Source organism: Salvelinus namaycush, unplaced genomic scaffold, assembly GCF_016432855.1.
Source record: "Salvelinus namaycush isolate Seneca unplaced genomic scaffold, SaNama_1.0 Scaffold777, whole genome shotgun sequence".
Taxonomy (NCBI): domain Eukaryota; kingdom Metazoa; phylum Chordata; class Actinopteri; order Salmoniformes; family Salmonidae; genus Salvelinus; species Salvelinus namaycush.
In genome coordinates this window covers 104,571-120,562 of record NW_024061505.1, presented here as the reverse complement: position 1 = coordinate 120,562, position 15,992 = coordinate 104,571, and the positions used below count along the sequence as shown (strand labels likewise).

At 46.7% G+C, this 15,992-nt stretch overlaps 1 protein-coding gene across 1 annotated transcript in view; it reads right to left on the bottom strand.

Annotated features, from left to right (window-relative positions):
• Positions 1 to 1,563: 1,563 nt before the first annotated feature.
• The window catches only part of LOC120042774 (dynactin subunit 1-like), a 65,622-nt gene continuing 51,193 nt past the window's right edge, over positions 1,564 to 15,992 (bottom strand). The window contains exons 16-19 of the mRNA XM_038987578.1: positions 7,087 to 7,218; positions 6,516 to 6,644; positions 3,277 to 3,419; positions 1,564 to 1,735 (exon numbers count right to left, since the gene is read on the bottom strand). Coding sequence (XP_038843506.1) covers positions 1,564 to 1,735; positions 3,277 to 3,419; positions 6,516 to 6,644; positions 7,087 to 7,218 — 576 coding nt within the window. The remainder of the gene's footprint in view (positions 1,736 to 3,276; positions 3,420 to 6,515; positions 6,645 to 7,086; positions 7,219 to 15,992) is intronic.

Genomic DNA, 15,992 nt, shown 5'->3' with positions numbered 1-15,992 from the left:
TTTAACCACTAGGCTACCTGCCGTCTCTACACTCTAACCACTAGGCTACCCTGCCGCCCCTACACTCTAACCACTAGGTTACCCTACCGCCCCTACACTCTAACCACTAGGCTACGCTGCTGTCCCTACACTCTAACCACTAGGTTACCTGCCACCCCTACACTCTAACCACTAGGCTACCTGCCCCACCTACGCTCTAACCACTAGGCTACCCTGCCACCCCTACACTCTAACCACTAGGCTACCTGCCGCCCCTACACTCTAACCACTAGGCTACTAGGCTTGTGGTCATTGTAGTTAATTACCATATTTTATGTGCTAAACTATGTAGAATATTAGCCTGTTGGAAACTACAACTCCCTACTACATCACACAGTTCAGTCTGGATCTGATTTATCTAGAGAAACTACAACTCCCTACTACATCACACAGTTCAGTCTGGATCTGATTTATCTCTAGAGAAACTACAACTCCCTACTACATCACACAGTTCAGGCTGGATCTGATTTATCTCTATAGAAACTACAACTCCCTACTACATCACACAGTTCAGGCTGGATCTGATTTATCTCTAGAGAAACTACAACTCCCTACTACATCACACAGTTCAGTCTGGATCTGATTTATCTCTAGAGAAACTACAACTCCCTACTACATCACACAGTTCAGGCTGGATCTGATTTATCTCTCGAGAAACTACAACTCCCTACTACATCACACAGTTCAGTCTGGATCTGATTTATCTCTAGAGAAACTACAACTCCCTACTACATCGCACAGTTCAGTCTGGATCTGATTTATCTCTAGAGAAACTACAACTCCCTACTACATCACACAGTTCAGACTGGATCTGATTTATCTCTAGAGAAACTACAACTCCCTACTACATCACACAGTTCAGTCTGGATCTGATTTATCTCTAGAGAAACTACAACTCCCTACTACATCACACAGTTCAGACTGGATCTGATTTATCTCTAGAGAAACTACAACTCCCTACTACATCACACAGTTCAGTCTGGATCTGATTTATCTCTAGAGAAACTACAACTCCCTACTACATCACACAGTTCAGGCTGGATCTGATTCATCTCTAGAGAAACTACAACTCCCTACTACGTCACACAGTTCAGTCTGGATCTGATTTATCTCTAGAGAAGTGGGAGGGTTTTCAGCAGTCAAATGAAATGTATTCAGAGCGCGCAAGGGAACCAACCAGGCATGCAAAGTCGTTACGCATCTGCATAATTTAAGTCTGAATCCCAACTACTGAGAAGTTCGTAGGAAAGGTTTACATTTCTGACGTCTGAATAGTTCCCTAACAGATGGGAGCAGGAATAACAAGTCTTAAATGGTTTCAAGGCCGTATTCGGAAGACGATGCCCCTACTAACCTCCTGTCATCCCCGTGACAACGGAAGACGATGCCCCCACTAACCTCCTGTCATCCCCGTGACAACGGAAGACGATGCCCCCACTAACCTCCTGTCATCCCCGTGACAACGGAGGCGATGCCCCCACTAACCTCCTGTCATCCCCGTGACAACGGAAGACGATGCCCCCACTAACCTCCTGTCATCCCCGTGACAACGGAGGCGATGCCTGACGCTGGCGCTCCTCTCAGCCCGTCCATGGTCATCTTTGATTGGCTGTTCAGACGCTGCTTCAGATCCGCCTTCTCCGACTCCAATTGGTCGATATCGGCCTGCAGCGCGTCCATGGTCTCCTCAAACTCCCTACAGAGGAAATATCTGTTATAAACTGATTCTAGATCAGCCTGAATGACCCCTTCTATAGTAAGGATAAATTGGTGATAACCAGGGTTGGGATCAATTCCATTTCAATTCAGAACAATAAACTGGGTATGACAATACTATCTTACATATTCTCTCTATACCAAGGTTCTCCAACCCTGTTCCTGGAGAGGAACCCTCCTGCAGGTTTTCACTCCAACCCTGTTCCTGGAGAGAGACCCTCCTGTAGGTTTTCACTCCAACCCTGTTCCTGGAGAGGAACCCTCCTGCAGGTTTTCACTCCAACCCTGTTCCTGGAGAGAGACCCTCCTGCAGGTTTTAACTCCAACCCTGTTCCTGGAGAGAGACCCTCCTGCAGGTTTTAACTCCAACCCTGTTCCTGGAGAGGAACCCTCCTGCAGGTTTTAACTCCAACCCTGTTCCTGGAGAGGAACCCTCCTGCAGGTTTTAACTCCAACCCTGTTCCTGGAGAGGAACCCTCCTGCAGGTTTTAACTCTAACCCTGTTCCTGGAGAGGAACCCTCCTGCAGGTTTTGGAGTGAAAACTTACAGGACGGTATCCCTCCAGGAACAGGGTTGGAGTTAAAACCTACAGGAGGGTCTCTCTCCAGGAACAGGGTTGGAGTGAAAACCTACAGGAGGGTCTCTCTCCAGGAACAGGGTTAGAGTTAGAACCTACAGGAGGGCATCTCTCCAGGAACAGGGTTAGAGTTAAAACCTACAGGAGGGTCTCTCTCCAGGAACAGGGTTGGAGTTAAAACTTACAGGAGGGTCTCTCTCCAGGAACAGGGTTGGGGTTAAAACCTACAGGAGGGTCTCTCTCCAGGAACAGGGTTGGAGTTAGAACCTACAGGAGGGTATTTTTCAAGAACAGGGTTGGAGTTAAAACCAACAGGAGGGCATCTCTCCAGGAACAGGGTTGGAGTTAAAACCTACAGGAGGGTCTCTCTCCAGGAACAGGGTTGGAGTTAAACCCTACAGGAGGGTCTCTCTCCAGGAACAGGGTTGGAGTTAGAACCTACAGGAGGGTATCTCTCCAAGAACAGGGTTGGAGTTAAAACCAACAGGAGGGCATCTCTCCAGGAACAGGGTTGGAGTTATAACCTACAGGAGGGTATCTCTCCAGGTACAGGGTTGGAGAGCCCTGCTCTACATATTTTGAAAAAAGATGATAGCTAGAACCTAAAATAGTTTTTCGGCTGTCCCCCATAGGAGAACCCAAAAGAGTCCATAGGTTATCCTACGGGGACAGCCGAAGAACCCTTTTGGAACCCGTTTTTCTAAGAGTTTATGTAGCAGACATGAGTCGGTCATAGTTTCTCCTGGTCACGTGATGAGGTAGGCCCGACCTGCGATTTCAAAAACAGTGTCGTTCCTTGGCCCAAGAGGGAAAGACACTGATTTTAAAGTCGCAGGCGGGGCTACCTCATCACGTGACCATGACCTACTGTATACCATCCACATGACTCATGTCCACTACATGTATACCATCTAGACATGTGTATGTTGTGTTGTGTTCTTACTTCTCCTTCTTCTTGAGCAGAGTCTGAGTCTCGTCTAGTTGAGTCTGGATCTTCTCTACGCGCTCGTCTGCGTCTCTAGATGAACTGTCTAGTTTCTTCTCCAACAGACTGAGCCGGACACTAGCCTCACTCAGCTCCTCTCCCTGAGGACACACACACAACAAACTGAGCCGGACACTAGCCTCACTCAGCTCCTCTCCCTGAGGACACAAACACAACAGACTGAGCTGGACACTAGCATTTTACATTTACATTTTAGTCATTTAGCAGACGCTCTTATCCAGAGCGACTTACAGTAGAGTGCATACATTTTATTACATTTTTACATACTGAGACAAGGATATCCCTACCGGCCAAACCCTCCCTAACCCGGACGACGCTATGCCAATTGTGCGTCGCCCCACGGACCTCCCGGTTGCGGCCGGCTGCGACAGAGCCTGGGCGCGAACCCAGCCCAGCCTGGGCGCGAACCCAGAGACTCTGGTGGCGCAGCTAGCACTGCGATGCAGTGCCCTAGACCACTGCGCCACCCGGGAGGCCACTCAGTGTAACGGATGTGAAATGGCTAGCTAGTTAGCGGGTACGCGTTACTAGCGTTTCAATCAGTTACGTCACTTGCTCTGAAACCTAGAAGTAGTGTTGCCCCTTGCTCAGCAAGGGCCGCGGCCTTTGTGGAGCGATGGGTAACGATGCTTCGTGGGCGACCGTTGTTGATGTGTGCAGAGGGTCCCTGGTTCGCGCCCGGGTCGGGGCGAGGGGACGTACTAAAGTTATACTGTTACATTGATGCTGTTGACCCGGATCACTGGTTGCTGCGGAAAAGGAGGAGGTTGAAAGGGGGGTGAGTGTAACGGATGTGAAATGGCTAGCTAGTTAGCGGGTACGCGTTACTAGCGTTTCAATCAGTTACGTCACTTGCTCTGAAACCTAGAAGTAGTGTTGCCCCTTGCTCAGCAAGGGCCGCGGCTTTTGTGGAGCGATGGGTAACGATGCTTCGTGGGTGACTGTTGTTGATGTGTGCAGAGGGTCCCTGGTTCGCGCCCGTGTCGGGGCGAGGGGACGGTTTAAAGTTATACTGTTACATCAGCTCCTCTCCCTGAGGACACACACACAACAGACTGAGCCGGACACTAGCCTCACTCAGCTCCTCTCCCTGAGGACACACACACAACAGACTGAGCCGGACACTAGCCTCACTCAGCTCCTCTCCCCGAGGACACACACACAACAGACTGAGCTGGACACTAGCCTCACTCAGCTCCTCTCCCTGAGGACACACACACACAACAGACTGAGCCGGACACTAGCCTCACTCAGCTCCTCTCCCTGAGGACACACACACAACAGACTGAGCCGGACACTAGCCTCACTCAGCTCCTCTCCCCGAGGACACACACACAACAGACTGAGCCGGACACTAGCCTCACTCAGCTCCTCTCCCTGAGGACACACACACACAACAGACTGAGCCGGACACTAGCCTCACTCAGCTCCTCTCCCCGAGGACACACACACAACAGACTGAGCCGGACACTAGCCTCACTCAGCTCCTCTCCCCGAGGACACACACACAACAGACTGAGCCGGACACTAGCCTCACTCAGCTCCTCTCCCCGAGGACACACACACAACAGACTGAGCCGGACACTAGCCTCACTCAGCTCCTCTCCCCGAGGACACACACACAACAGACTGAGCCGGACACTAGCCTCACTCAGCTCCTCTCCCCGAGGACACACACACAACAGACTGAGCCGGACACTAGCCTCACTCAGCTCCTCTCCCCGAGGACACACACACAACAGACTGAGCCGGACACTAGCCTCACTCAGCTCCTCTCCCCGAGGACACACACACAACAGACTGAGCCGGACACTAGCCTCACTCAGCTCCTCTCCCTGAGGACACACACACACAACAGACTGAGCCGGACACTAGCCTCACTCAGCTCCTCTCCCCGAGGACACACACACAACAGACTGAGCCGGACACTAGCCTCACTCAGCTCCTCTCCCCGAGGACACACACACAACAGACTGAGCCGGACACTAGCCTCACTCAGCTCCTCTCCCCGAGGACACACACACAACAGACTGAGCCGGACACTAGCCTCACTCAGCTCCTCTCCCCGAGGACACACACACAACAGACTGAGCCGGACACTAGCCTCACTCAGCTCCTCTCCCCGAGGACACACACACAACAGACTGAGCCGGACACTAGCCTCACTCAGCTCCTCTCCCCGAGGACACACACACAACAGACTGAGCCGGACACTAGCCTCACTCAGCTCCTCTCCCTGAGGACACACACACACAACAGACTGAGCCGGACACTAGCCTCACTCAGCTCCTCTCCCCGAGGACACACACACACAACAGACTGAGCCGGACACTAGCCTCACTCAGCTCCTCTCCCCGAGGACACACACACAACAGACTGAGCCGGACACTAGCCTCACTCAGCTCCTCTCCCTGAGGACACACACAAGATGGCGTCGACAGACATGATCACCCTGTTCCTAGCTTCCGAACCAACTTTGAAGGATTTTTGAATGTTTGTTGTTATTTCTTACATTATTTGCTCAGAATTATGTCTTAATTCCTTTATTTTAAATTTGTGTCGGATGATGTGTGTGATGTTTTGTGTTGTCAGGTATTACTGCACTGTTGGAGCTAGGAACACAAGCGCTTCGCTGCTGTCCTACAAGGGAACCATCTCTCAATGTGACGGCATAGGAAGGGTTCATTTAGCCTACAGTGTTCAACCTTAGGTCGGGATTAAATCTGAAACCGCACTGTTAGACATTTAAAAGGTAATTAGACATTTAAAGGTAATTAGACATTTAAAGGTAATTAGACATTTAAAGGTAATTAGACATTTAAAGGTAATTAGACATTTAAAGGTAATTAGACATTTAAAGGTAATTAGACATTTAAAGGTAATTAGACATTTAAAGGTAATTAGACATTTAAAGGTAATTAGACATTTAAAGGTAATTAGACATTTAAAGGTAATTAGACATTTAAAGGTAATTTCCAATTGAACGCACATCTGCAGCGGTTACCTTTAATGCGGCTCTCCATGAACACGGTAACATTGCCTTAAAAAGCATACGTTGTCTATAAGCGAGATGGTATTAAATCCCAGCCTTAGTTCGGCTGGTTAACTCTGTGTCAGGGTGGTGCGTTCATTGTTGTTCAACCATTGAGAGGCCATCAGGAAGTGTGTTAGTGTACCTTGAACTTGAGTGACTTCTTGAGCTCCTTGATGACTGTCTCTCTGTCCTCCAGCTTCATGCCCAGTCCTTCTGCGTCGGTGATCTCCGCTCTGAGGGCTGTGGCACGCAGCTCCACCGGAGGAAGTGTCTGGGGAGGGACAAACACAACCACGTCAACCAATCAAAAGGGACAAACACAACCACGTCAACCAATCAAAAGGGACAAACACAACCACGTCAACCAATCAAAAGGGACAAACACAACCACGTCAACCAATCAAATGGGACAAACACAACCACGTCAACCAATCAAAAGGGACAAACACAACGACGTCAACCAATCAAAAGGGACAAACACATCAACATCAACCAATCAAACTTGATATAGCACAGTTCCAACAACAACAACAAAATGCAGTTCAAAGAGCTTAACAAAATAAAAAGGTACGTAATGAATAATATAATGAACAGAAACATGGAAGACAGACTCAGATCAGGATGTTTAACCGGAGTCTAACATCTGGGACTAAGACTACATCATCTACAGTCAATCTACAGTCAATCTACAGTCAAGATGTTGCTATAGTTACCATGATCTGGGGTCTATCTGCGTCGTACTCTCCTTCCTGCATGGCGGTGGCCATCTTGTTCATGGTTGCTATGACGATGCAGCAGGACTGGCGCAGGCACCCATAGGGGTTAGAACCTTGAGTTCCATAGATCTGGAGACAGACAGACAGGTTAGATATAGAGGTATGGGGTTAGAACCTTGAGTTCCATAGATCTGGAGACAGACAGACAGGTTAGATATAGAGGTATGGGGTTAGAACCTTGAGTTCCATAGATCTGGAGACAGACAGACAGGTTAGATATAGAGGTATGGGGTTAGAACCTTGAGTTCCATAGATCTGGAGACAGACAGACAGGTTAGATATAGAGGTATGGGGTTAGAACCTTGAGTTCCATAGATCTGGAGACATACAGACAGACAGACAGACAGACAGACAGGTTAGATATAGAGGTATGGTGTTAGAACCTTGAGTTCCATAGATCTGGAGACAGACAGACAGACAGACAGGTTAGATATAGAGGTACGGGGTTAGAACCTTGAGTTCCATAGATCTGGAAACAGACAGACAGACAGACAGACAGGTTAGATATAGAGGTACGGGGTTAGAGCCTTGAGTTCCATAGATCTGGAGACAGACAGGTTAGATATAGAGGTACGGGGTTAGAACCTTGAGTTCCATAGATCTGGAGACAGACAGACAGGTTAGATATAGAGGTACGGGGTTAGAACCTTGAGTTCCATAGATCTGGAGACAGACAGACAGACAGACAGACAGACAGACAGACAGACAGACAGACAGACAGACAGACAGACAGACAGACAGACAGACAGACAGACAGGTTAGATATGGAGGTATGGGGTTAGAACCTTGAGTTCCATAGATCTGGAAACAGACAGACAGACAGACAGACGGGTTAGATATAGAGGTATGGTGTTAGAACCTTGAGTTCCATAGATCTGGAGACAGACAGACAGGTTAGATATAGAGGTACGGGGTTAGAACCTTGAGTTCCATAGATCTGGAGACAGACAGACAGGTTAGATATAGAGGTATGGGGTTAGAACCTTGAGTTCCATAGATCTGGAGACAGACAGACAGACAGGTTAGATATAGAGGTATGGTGTTAGAACCTTGAGTTCCATAGATCTGGAGACAGACAGACAGACAGACAGACAGACAGACAGACAGACAGACAGGTTAGATATAGAGGTACGGGGTTAGAACCTTGAGTTCCATAGATCTGGAGACAGACAGGTTAGATATAGAGGTACGGTGTTAGAACCTTGAGTTCCATAGATCTGGAGACAGACAGACAGGTTAGATATAGAGGTATGGGGTTAGAACCTTGAGTTCCATAGATCTGGAGACAGACAGACAGACAGGTTAGATATAGAGGTACGGGGTTAGAACCTTGAGTTCCATAGATCTGGAGACAGACAGACAGGTTAGATATAGAGGTATGGTGTTAGAACCTTGAGTTCCATAGATCTGGAGACAGACAGACAGACAGGTTAGATATAGAGGTACGGGGTTAGAACCTTGAGTTCCATAGATCTGGAGACAGACAGACAGGTTAGATATAGAGGTATGCTGTTAGAACCTTGAGTTCCATAGATCTGGAGACAGACAGACAGGTTAGATATAGAGGTACGGGGTTAGAACCTTGAGTTCCATAGATCTGGAGACAGACAGACAGGTTAGATATAGAGGTATGGGGTTAGAACCTTGAGTTCCATAGATCTGGAGACAGACAGACAGACAGGTTAGATATAGAGGTATGGTGTTAGAACCTTGAGTTCCATAGATCTGGAGACAGACAGACAGACAGACAGACAGACAGACAGACAGACAGACAGGTTAGATATAGAGGTACGGGGTTAGAACCTTGAGTTCCATAGATCTGGAGACAGACAGGTTAGATATAGAGGTACGGTGTTAGAACCTTGAGTTCCATAGATCTGGAGACAGACAGACAGGTTAGATATAGAGGTATGGGGTTAGAACCTTGAGTTCCATAGATCTGGAGACAGACAGACAGACAGGTTAGATATAGAGGTACGGGGTTAGAACCTTGAGTTCCATAGATCTGGAGACAGACAGACAGGTTAGATATAGAGGTATGGTGTTAGAACCTTGAGTTCCATAGATCTGGAGACAGACAGACAGACAGGTTAGATATAGAGGTACGGGGTTAGAACCTTGAGTTCCATAGATCTGGAGACAGACAGACAGGTTAGATATAGAGGTACGGGGTTAGAACCTTGAGTTCCATAGATCTGGAGACAGACAGACAGGTTAGATATAGAGGTACGGGGTTAGAACCTTGAGTTCCATAGATCTGGAGACAGACAGGTTAGATATAGAGGTACGGGGTTAGAACCTTGAGTTCCATAGATCTGGAGACAGACAGACAGGTTAGATATAGAGGTACGGGGTTAGAACCTTGAGTTCCATAGATCTGGAGACAGACAGACAGGTTAGATATAGAGGTATGGTGTTAGAACCTTGAGTTCCATAGATCTGGAGACAGACAGACAGGTTAGATATAGAGGTACGGGGTTAGAACCTTGAGTTCCATAGATCTGGAGACAGACAGACAGGTTAGATATAGAGGTATGGGGTTAGAACCTTGAGTTCCATAGATCTGGAGACAGACAGACAGACAGACAGGTTAGATATAGAGGTACGGGGTTAGAACCTTGAGTTCCATAGATCTGGAGACAGACAGGTTAGATATAGAGGTACGGGGTTAGAACCTTGAGTTCCATAGATCTGGAGACAGACAGACAGGTTAGATATAGAGGTACGGGGTTAGAATCTTGAGTTCCATAGATCTGGAGACAGACAGACGGGTTAGATATAGAGGTACGGGGTTAGAACCTTGAGTTCCATAGATCTGGAGACAGACAGACAGACAGACAGGTTAGATATAGAGGTACGGGGTTAGAACCTTGAGTTCCATAGATCTGGAAACAGACAGACAGACAGACAGACGGGTTAGATATAGAGGTATGGTGTTAGAACCTTGAGTTCCATAGATCTGGAGACAGACAGACAGGTTAGATATAGAGGTACGGGGTTAGAACCTTGAGTTCCATAGATCTGGAGACAGACAGACAGGTTAGATATAGAGGTATGGGGTTAGAACCTTGAGTTCCATAGATCTGGAGACAGACAGACAGACAGGTTAGATATAGAGGTATGGTGTTAGAACCTTGAGTTCCATAGATCTGGAGACAGACAGACAGACAGACAGGTTAGATATAGAGGTACGGGGTTAGAACCTTGAGTTCCATAGATCTGGAGACAGACAGGTTAGATATAGAGGTACGGTGTTAGAACCTTGAGTTCCATAGATCTGGAGACAGACAGACAGGTTAGATATAGAGGTATGGGGTTAGAACCTTGAGTTCCATAGATCTGGAGACAGACAGACAGACAGGTTAGATATAGAGGTACGGGGTTAGAACCTTGAGTTCCATAGATCTGGAGACAGACAGACAGGTTAGATGTAGAGGTATGGTGTTAGAACCTTGAGTTCCATAGATCTGGAGACAGACAGACAGACAGGTTAGATATAGAGGTACGGGGTTAGAACCTTGAGTTCCATAGATCTGGAGACAGACAGACAGGTTAGATATAGAGGTATGCTGTTAGAACCTTGAGTTCCATAGATCTGGAGACAGACAGACAGACAGACAGGTTAGATATAGAGGTATGGTGTTAGAACCTTGAGTTCCATAGATCTGGAAACAGACAGACAGACAGACAGACAGACAGACAGACAGACAGACAGACAGACAGGTTAGATATAGAGGTACGGGGTTAGAACCTTGAGTTCCATAGATCTGGAGACAGACAGACAGGTTAGATATAGAGGTACGGGGTTAGAACCTTGAGTTCCATAGATCTGGAGACAGACAGGTTAGATATAGAGGTACGGGGTTAGAACCTTGAGTTCCATAGATCTGGAGACAGACAGGTTAGATATAGAGGTACGGGGTTAGAACCTTGAGTTCCATAGATCTGGAGACAGACAGACAGGTTAGATATAGAGGTACGGGGTTAGAACCTTGAGTTCCATAGATCTGGAGACAGACAGACAGGTTAGATATAGAGGTATGGGGTTAGAACCTTGAGTTCCATAGATCTGGAGACAGACAGACAGACAGACAGACAGGTTAGATATAGAGGTACGGGGTTAGAGCCTTGAGTTCCATAGATCTGGAGACAGACAGGTTAGATATAGAGGTACGGGGTTAGAACCTTGAGTTCCATAGATCTGGAGACAGACAGACAGGTTAGATATAGAGGTACGGGGTTAGAACCTTGAGTTCCATAGATCTGGAGACAGACAGGTTAGATATAGAGGTACGGGGTTAGAACCTTGAGTTCCATAGATCTGGAGACAGACAGACAGGTTAGATATAGAGGTACGGGGTTAGAATCTTGAGTTCCATAGATCTGGAGACAGACAGACGGGTTAGATATAGAGGTACGGGGTTAGAACCTTGAGTTCCATAGATCTGGAGACAGACAGACAGACAGACAGGTTAGATATAGAGGTACGGGGTTAGAACCTTGAGTTCCATAGATCTGGAAACAGACAGACAGACAGACAGACGGGTTAGATATAGAGGTATGGTGTTAGAACCTTGAGTTCCATAGATCTGGAGACAGACAGACAGGTTAGATATAGAGGTATGGGGTTAGAACCTTGAGTTCCATAGATCTGGAGACAGACAGACAGACAGGTTAGATATAGAGGTATGGTGTTAGAACCTTGAGTTCCATAGATCTGGAGACAGACAGACAGACAGACAGGTTAGATATAGAGGTACGGGGTTAGAACCTTGAGTTCCATAGATCTGGAGACAGACAGGTTAGATATAGAGGTACGGTGTTAGAACCTTGAGTTCCATAGATCTGGAGACAGACAGACAGGTTAGATATAGAGGTATGGGGTTAGAACCTTGAGTTCCATAGATCTGGAGACAGACAGACAGACAGGTTAGATATAGAGGTACGGGGTTAGAACCTTGAGTTCCATAGATCTGGAGACAGACAGACAGGTTAGATATAGAGGTATGGTGTTAGAACCTTGAGTTCCATAGATCTGGAGACAGACAGACAGACAGGTTAGATATAGAGGTACGGGGTTAGAACCTTGAGTTCCATAGATCTGGAGACAGACAGACAGGTTAGATATAGAGGTATGCTGTTAGAACCTTGAGTTCCATAGATCTGGAGACAGACAGACAGACAGACAGGTTAGATATAGAGGTATGGTGTTAGAACCTTGAGTTCCATAGATCTGGAAACAGACAGACAGACAGACAGACAGACAGACAGGTTAGATATAGAGGTACGGGGTTAGAACCTTGAGTTCCATAGATCTGGAGACAGACAGACAGGTTAGATATAGAGGTACGGGGTTAGAACCTTGAGTTCCATAGATCTGGAGACAGACAGACAGGTTAGATATAGAGGTACGGGGTTAGAACCTTGAGTTCCATAGATCTGGAGACAGACAGGTTAGATATAGAGGTACGGGGTTAGAACCTTGAGTTCCATAGATCTGGAGACAGACAGACAGGTTAGATATAGAGGTACGGGGTTAGAGCCTTGAGTTCCATAGATCTGGAGACAGACAGGTTAGATATAGAGGTACGGGGTTAGAACCTTGAGTTCCATAGATCTGGAGACAGACAGACAGGTTAGATATAGAGGTACGGGGTTAGAATCTTGAGTTCCATAGATCTGGAGACAGACAGACGGCTTAGATATAGAGGTACGGGGTTAGAACCTTGAGTTCCATAGATCTGGAGACAGACAGACAGACAGACAGGTTAGATATAGAGGTACGGGGTTAGAACCTTGAGTTCCATAGATCTGGAAACAGACAGACAGACAGACAGACGGGTTAGATATAGAGGTATGGTGTTAGAACCTTGAGTTCCATAGATCTGGAGACAGACAGACAGGTTAGATATAGAGGTACGGGGTTAGAACCTTGAGTTCCATAGATCTGGAGACAGACAGACAGGTTAGATATAGAGGTATGGGGTTAGAACCTTGAGTTCCATAGATCTGGAGACAGACAGACAGACAGACAGGTTAGATATAGAGGTACGGGGTTAGAACCTTGAGTTCCATAGATCTGGAGACAGACAGGTTAGATATAGAGGTACGGTGTTAGAACCTTGAGTTCCATAGATCTGGAGACAGACAGACAGGTTAGATATAGAGGTATGGGGTTAGAACCTTGAGTTCCATAGATCTGGAGACAGACAGACAGACAGGTTAGATATAGAGGTACGGGGTTAGAACCTTGAGTTCCATAGATCTGGAGACAGACAGACAGGTTAGATATAGAGGTACGGGGTTAGAACCTTGAGTTCCATAGATCTGGAGACAGACAGACAGGTTAGATATAGAGGTATGCTGTTAGAACCTTGAGTTCCATAGATCTGGAGACAGACAGACAGACAGACAGGTTAGATATAGAGGTATGGTGTTAGAACCTTGAGTTCCATAGATCTGGAAACAGACAGACAGACAGACAGACAGACAGACAGACAGACAGACAGACAGACAGACAGACAGGTTAGATATAGAGGTACGGGGTTAGAACCTTGAGTTCCATAGATCTGGAGACAGACAGACAGGTTAGATATAGAGGTACGGGGTTAGAACCTTGAGTTCCATAGATCTGGAGACAGACAGACAGGTTAGATATAGAGGTACGGGGTTAGAACCTTGAGTTCCATAGATCTGGAGACAGACAGGTTAGATATAGAGGTACGGGGTTAGAACCTTGAGTTCCATAGATCTGGAGACAGACAGACAGACAGACAGGTTAGATATAGAGGTACGGGGTTAGAACCTTGAGTTCCATAGATCTGGAAACAGACAGACAGACAGACAGACGGGTTAGATATAGAGGTATGGTGTTAGAACCTTGAGTTCCATAGATCTGGAGACAGACAGACAGGTTAGATATAGAGGTATGGGGTTAGAACCTTGAGTTCCATAGATCTGGAGACAGACAGACAGACAGGTTAGATATAGAGGTATGGTGTTAGAACCTTGAGTTCCATAGATCTGGAGACAGACAGACAGACAGACAGGTTAGATATAGAGGTACGGGGTTAGAACCTTGAGTTCCATAGATCTGGAGACAGACAGGTTAGATATAGAGGTACGGTGTTAGAACCTTGAGTTCCATAGATCTGGAGACAGACAGACAGGTTAGATATAGAGGTATGGGGTTAGAACCTTGAGTTCCATAGATCTGGAGACAGACAGACAGACAGGTTAGATATAGAGGTACGGGGTTAGAACCTTGAGTTCCATAGATCTGGAGACAGACAGACAGGTTAGATATAGAGGTATGGTGTTAGAACCTTGAGTTCCATAGATCTGGAGACAGACAGACAGACAGGTTAGATATAGAGGTACGGGGTTAGAACCTTGAGTTCCATAGATCTGGAGACAGACAGACAGGTTAGATATAGAGGTATGCTGTTAGAACCTTGAGTTCCATAGATCTGGAGACAGACAGACAGACAGACAGGTTAGATATAGAGGTATGGTGTTAGAACCTTGAGTTCCATAGATCTGGAAACAGACAGACAGACAGACAGACAGACAGACAGGTTAGATATAGAGGTACGGGGTTAGAACCTTGAGTTCCATAGATCTGGAGACAGACAGACAGGTTAGATATAGAGGTACGGGGTTAGAACCTTGAGTTCCATAGATCTGGAGACAGACAGACAGGTTAGATATAGAGGTACGGGGTTAGAACCTTGAGTTCCATAGATCTGGAGACAGACAGGTTAGATATAGAGGTACGGGGTTAGAACCTTGAGTTCCATAGATCTGGAGACAGACAGACAGGTTAGATATAGAGGTACGGGGTTAGAGCCTTGAGTTCCATAGATCTGGAGACAGACAGGTTAGATATAGAGGTACGGGGTTAGAACCTTGAGTTCCATAGATCTGGAGACAGACAGACAGGTTAGATATAGAGGTACGGGGTTAGAATCTTGAGTTCCATAGATCTGGAGACAGACAGACGGCTTAGATATAGAGGTACGGGGTTAGAACCTTGAGTTCCATAGATCTGGAGACAGACAGACAGACAGACAGGTTAGATATAGAGGTACGGGGTTAGAACCTTGAGTTCCATAGATCTGGAAACAGACAGACAGACAGACAGACGGGTTAGATATAGAGGTATGGTGTTAGAACCTTGAGTTCCATAGATCTGGAGACAGACAGACAGGTTAGATATAGAGGTACGGGGTTAGAACCTTGAGTTCCATAGATCTGGAGACAGACAGACAGGTTAGATATAGAGGTATGGGGTTAGAACCTTGAGTTCCATAGATCTGGAGACAGACAGACAGACAGACAGACAGGTTAGATATAGAGGTACGGGGTTAGAACCTTGAGTTCCATAGATCTGGAGACAGACAGGTTAGATATAGAGGTACGGTGTTAGAACCTTGAGTTCCATAGATCTGGAGACAGACAGACAGGTTAGATATAGAGGTATGGGGTTAGAACCTTGAGTTCCATAGATCTGGAGACAGACAGACAGACAGGTTAGATATAGAGGTACGGGGTTAGAACCTTGAGTTCCATAGATCTGGAGACAGACAGACAGGTTAGATATAGAGGTACGGGGTTAGAACCTTGAGTTCCATAGATCTGGAGACAGACAGGTTAGATATAGAGGTACGGGGTTAGAACCTTGAGTTCCATAGATCTGGAGACAGACAGACAGGTTAGATATAGAGGTACGGGGTTAGAACCTTGAGTTCCATAGATCTGGAGACAGACAGACAGGTTAGATATAGAGGTATGGTGTTAGAACCTTGAGTTCCATAGATCTGGAGACAGACAGACAGGTTAGA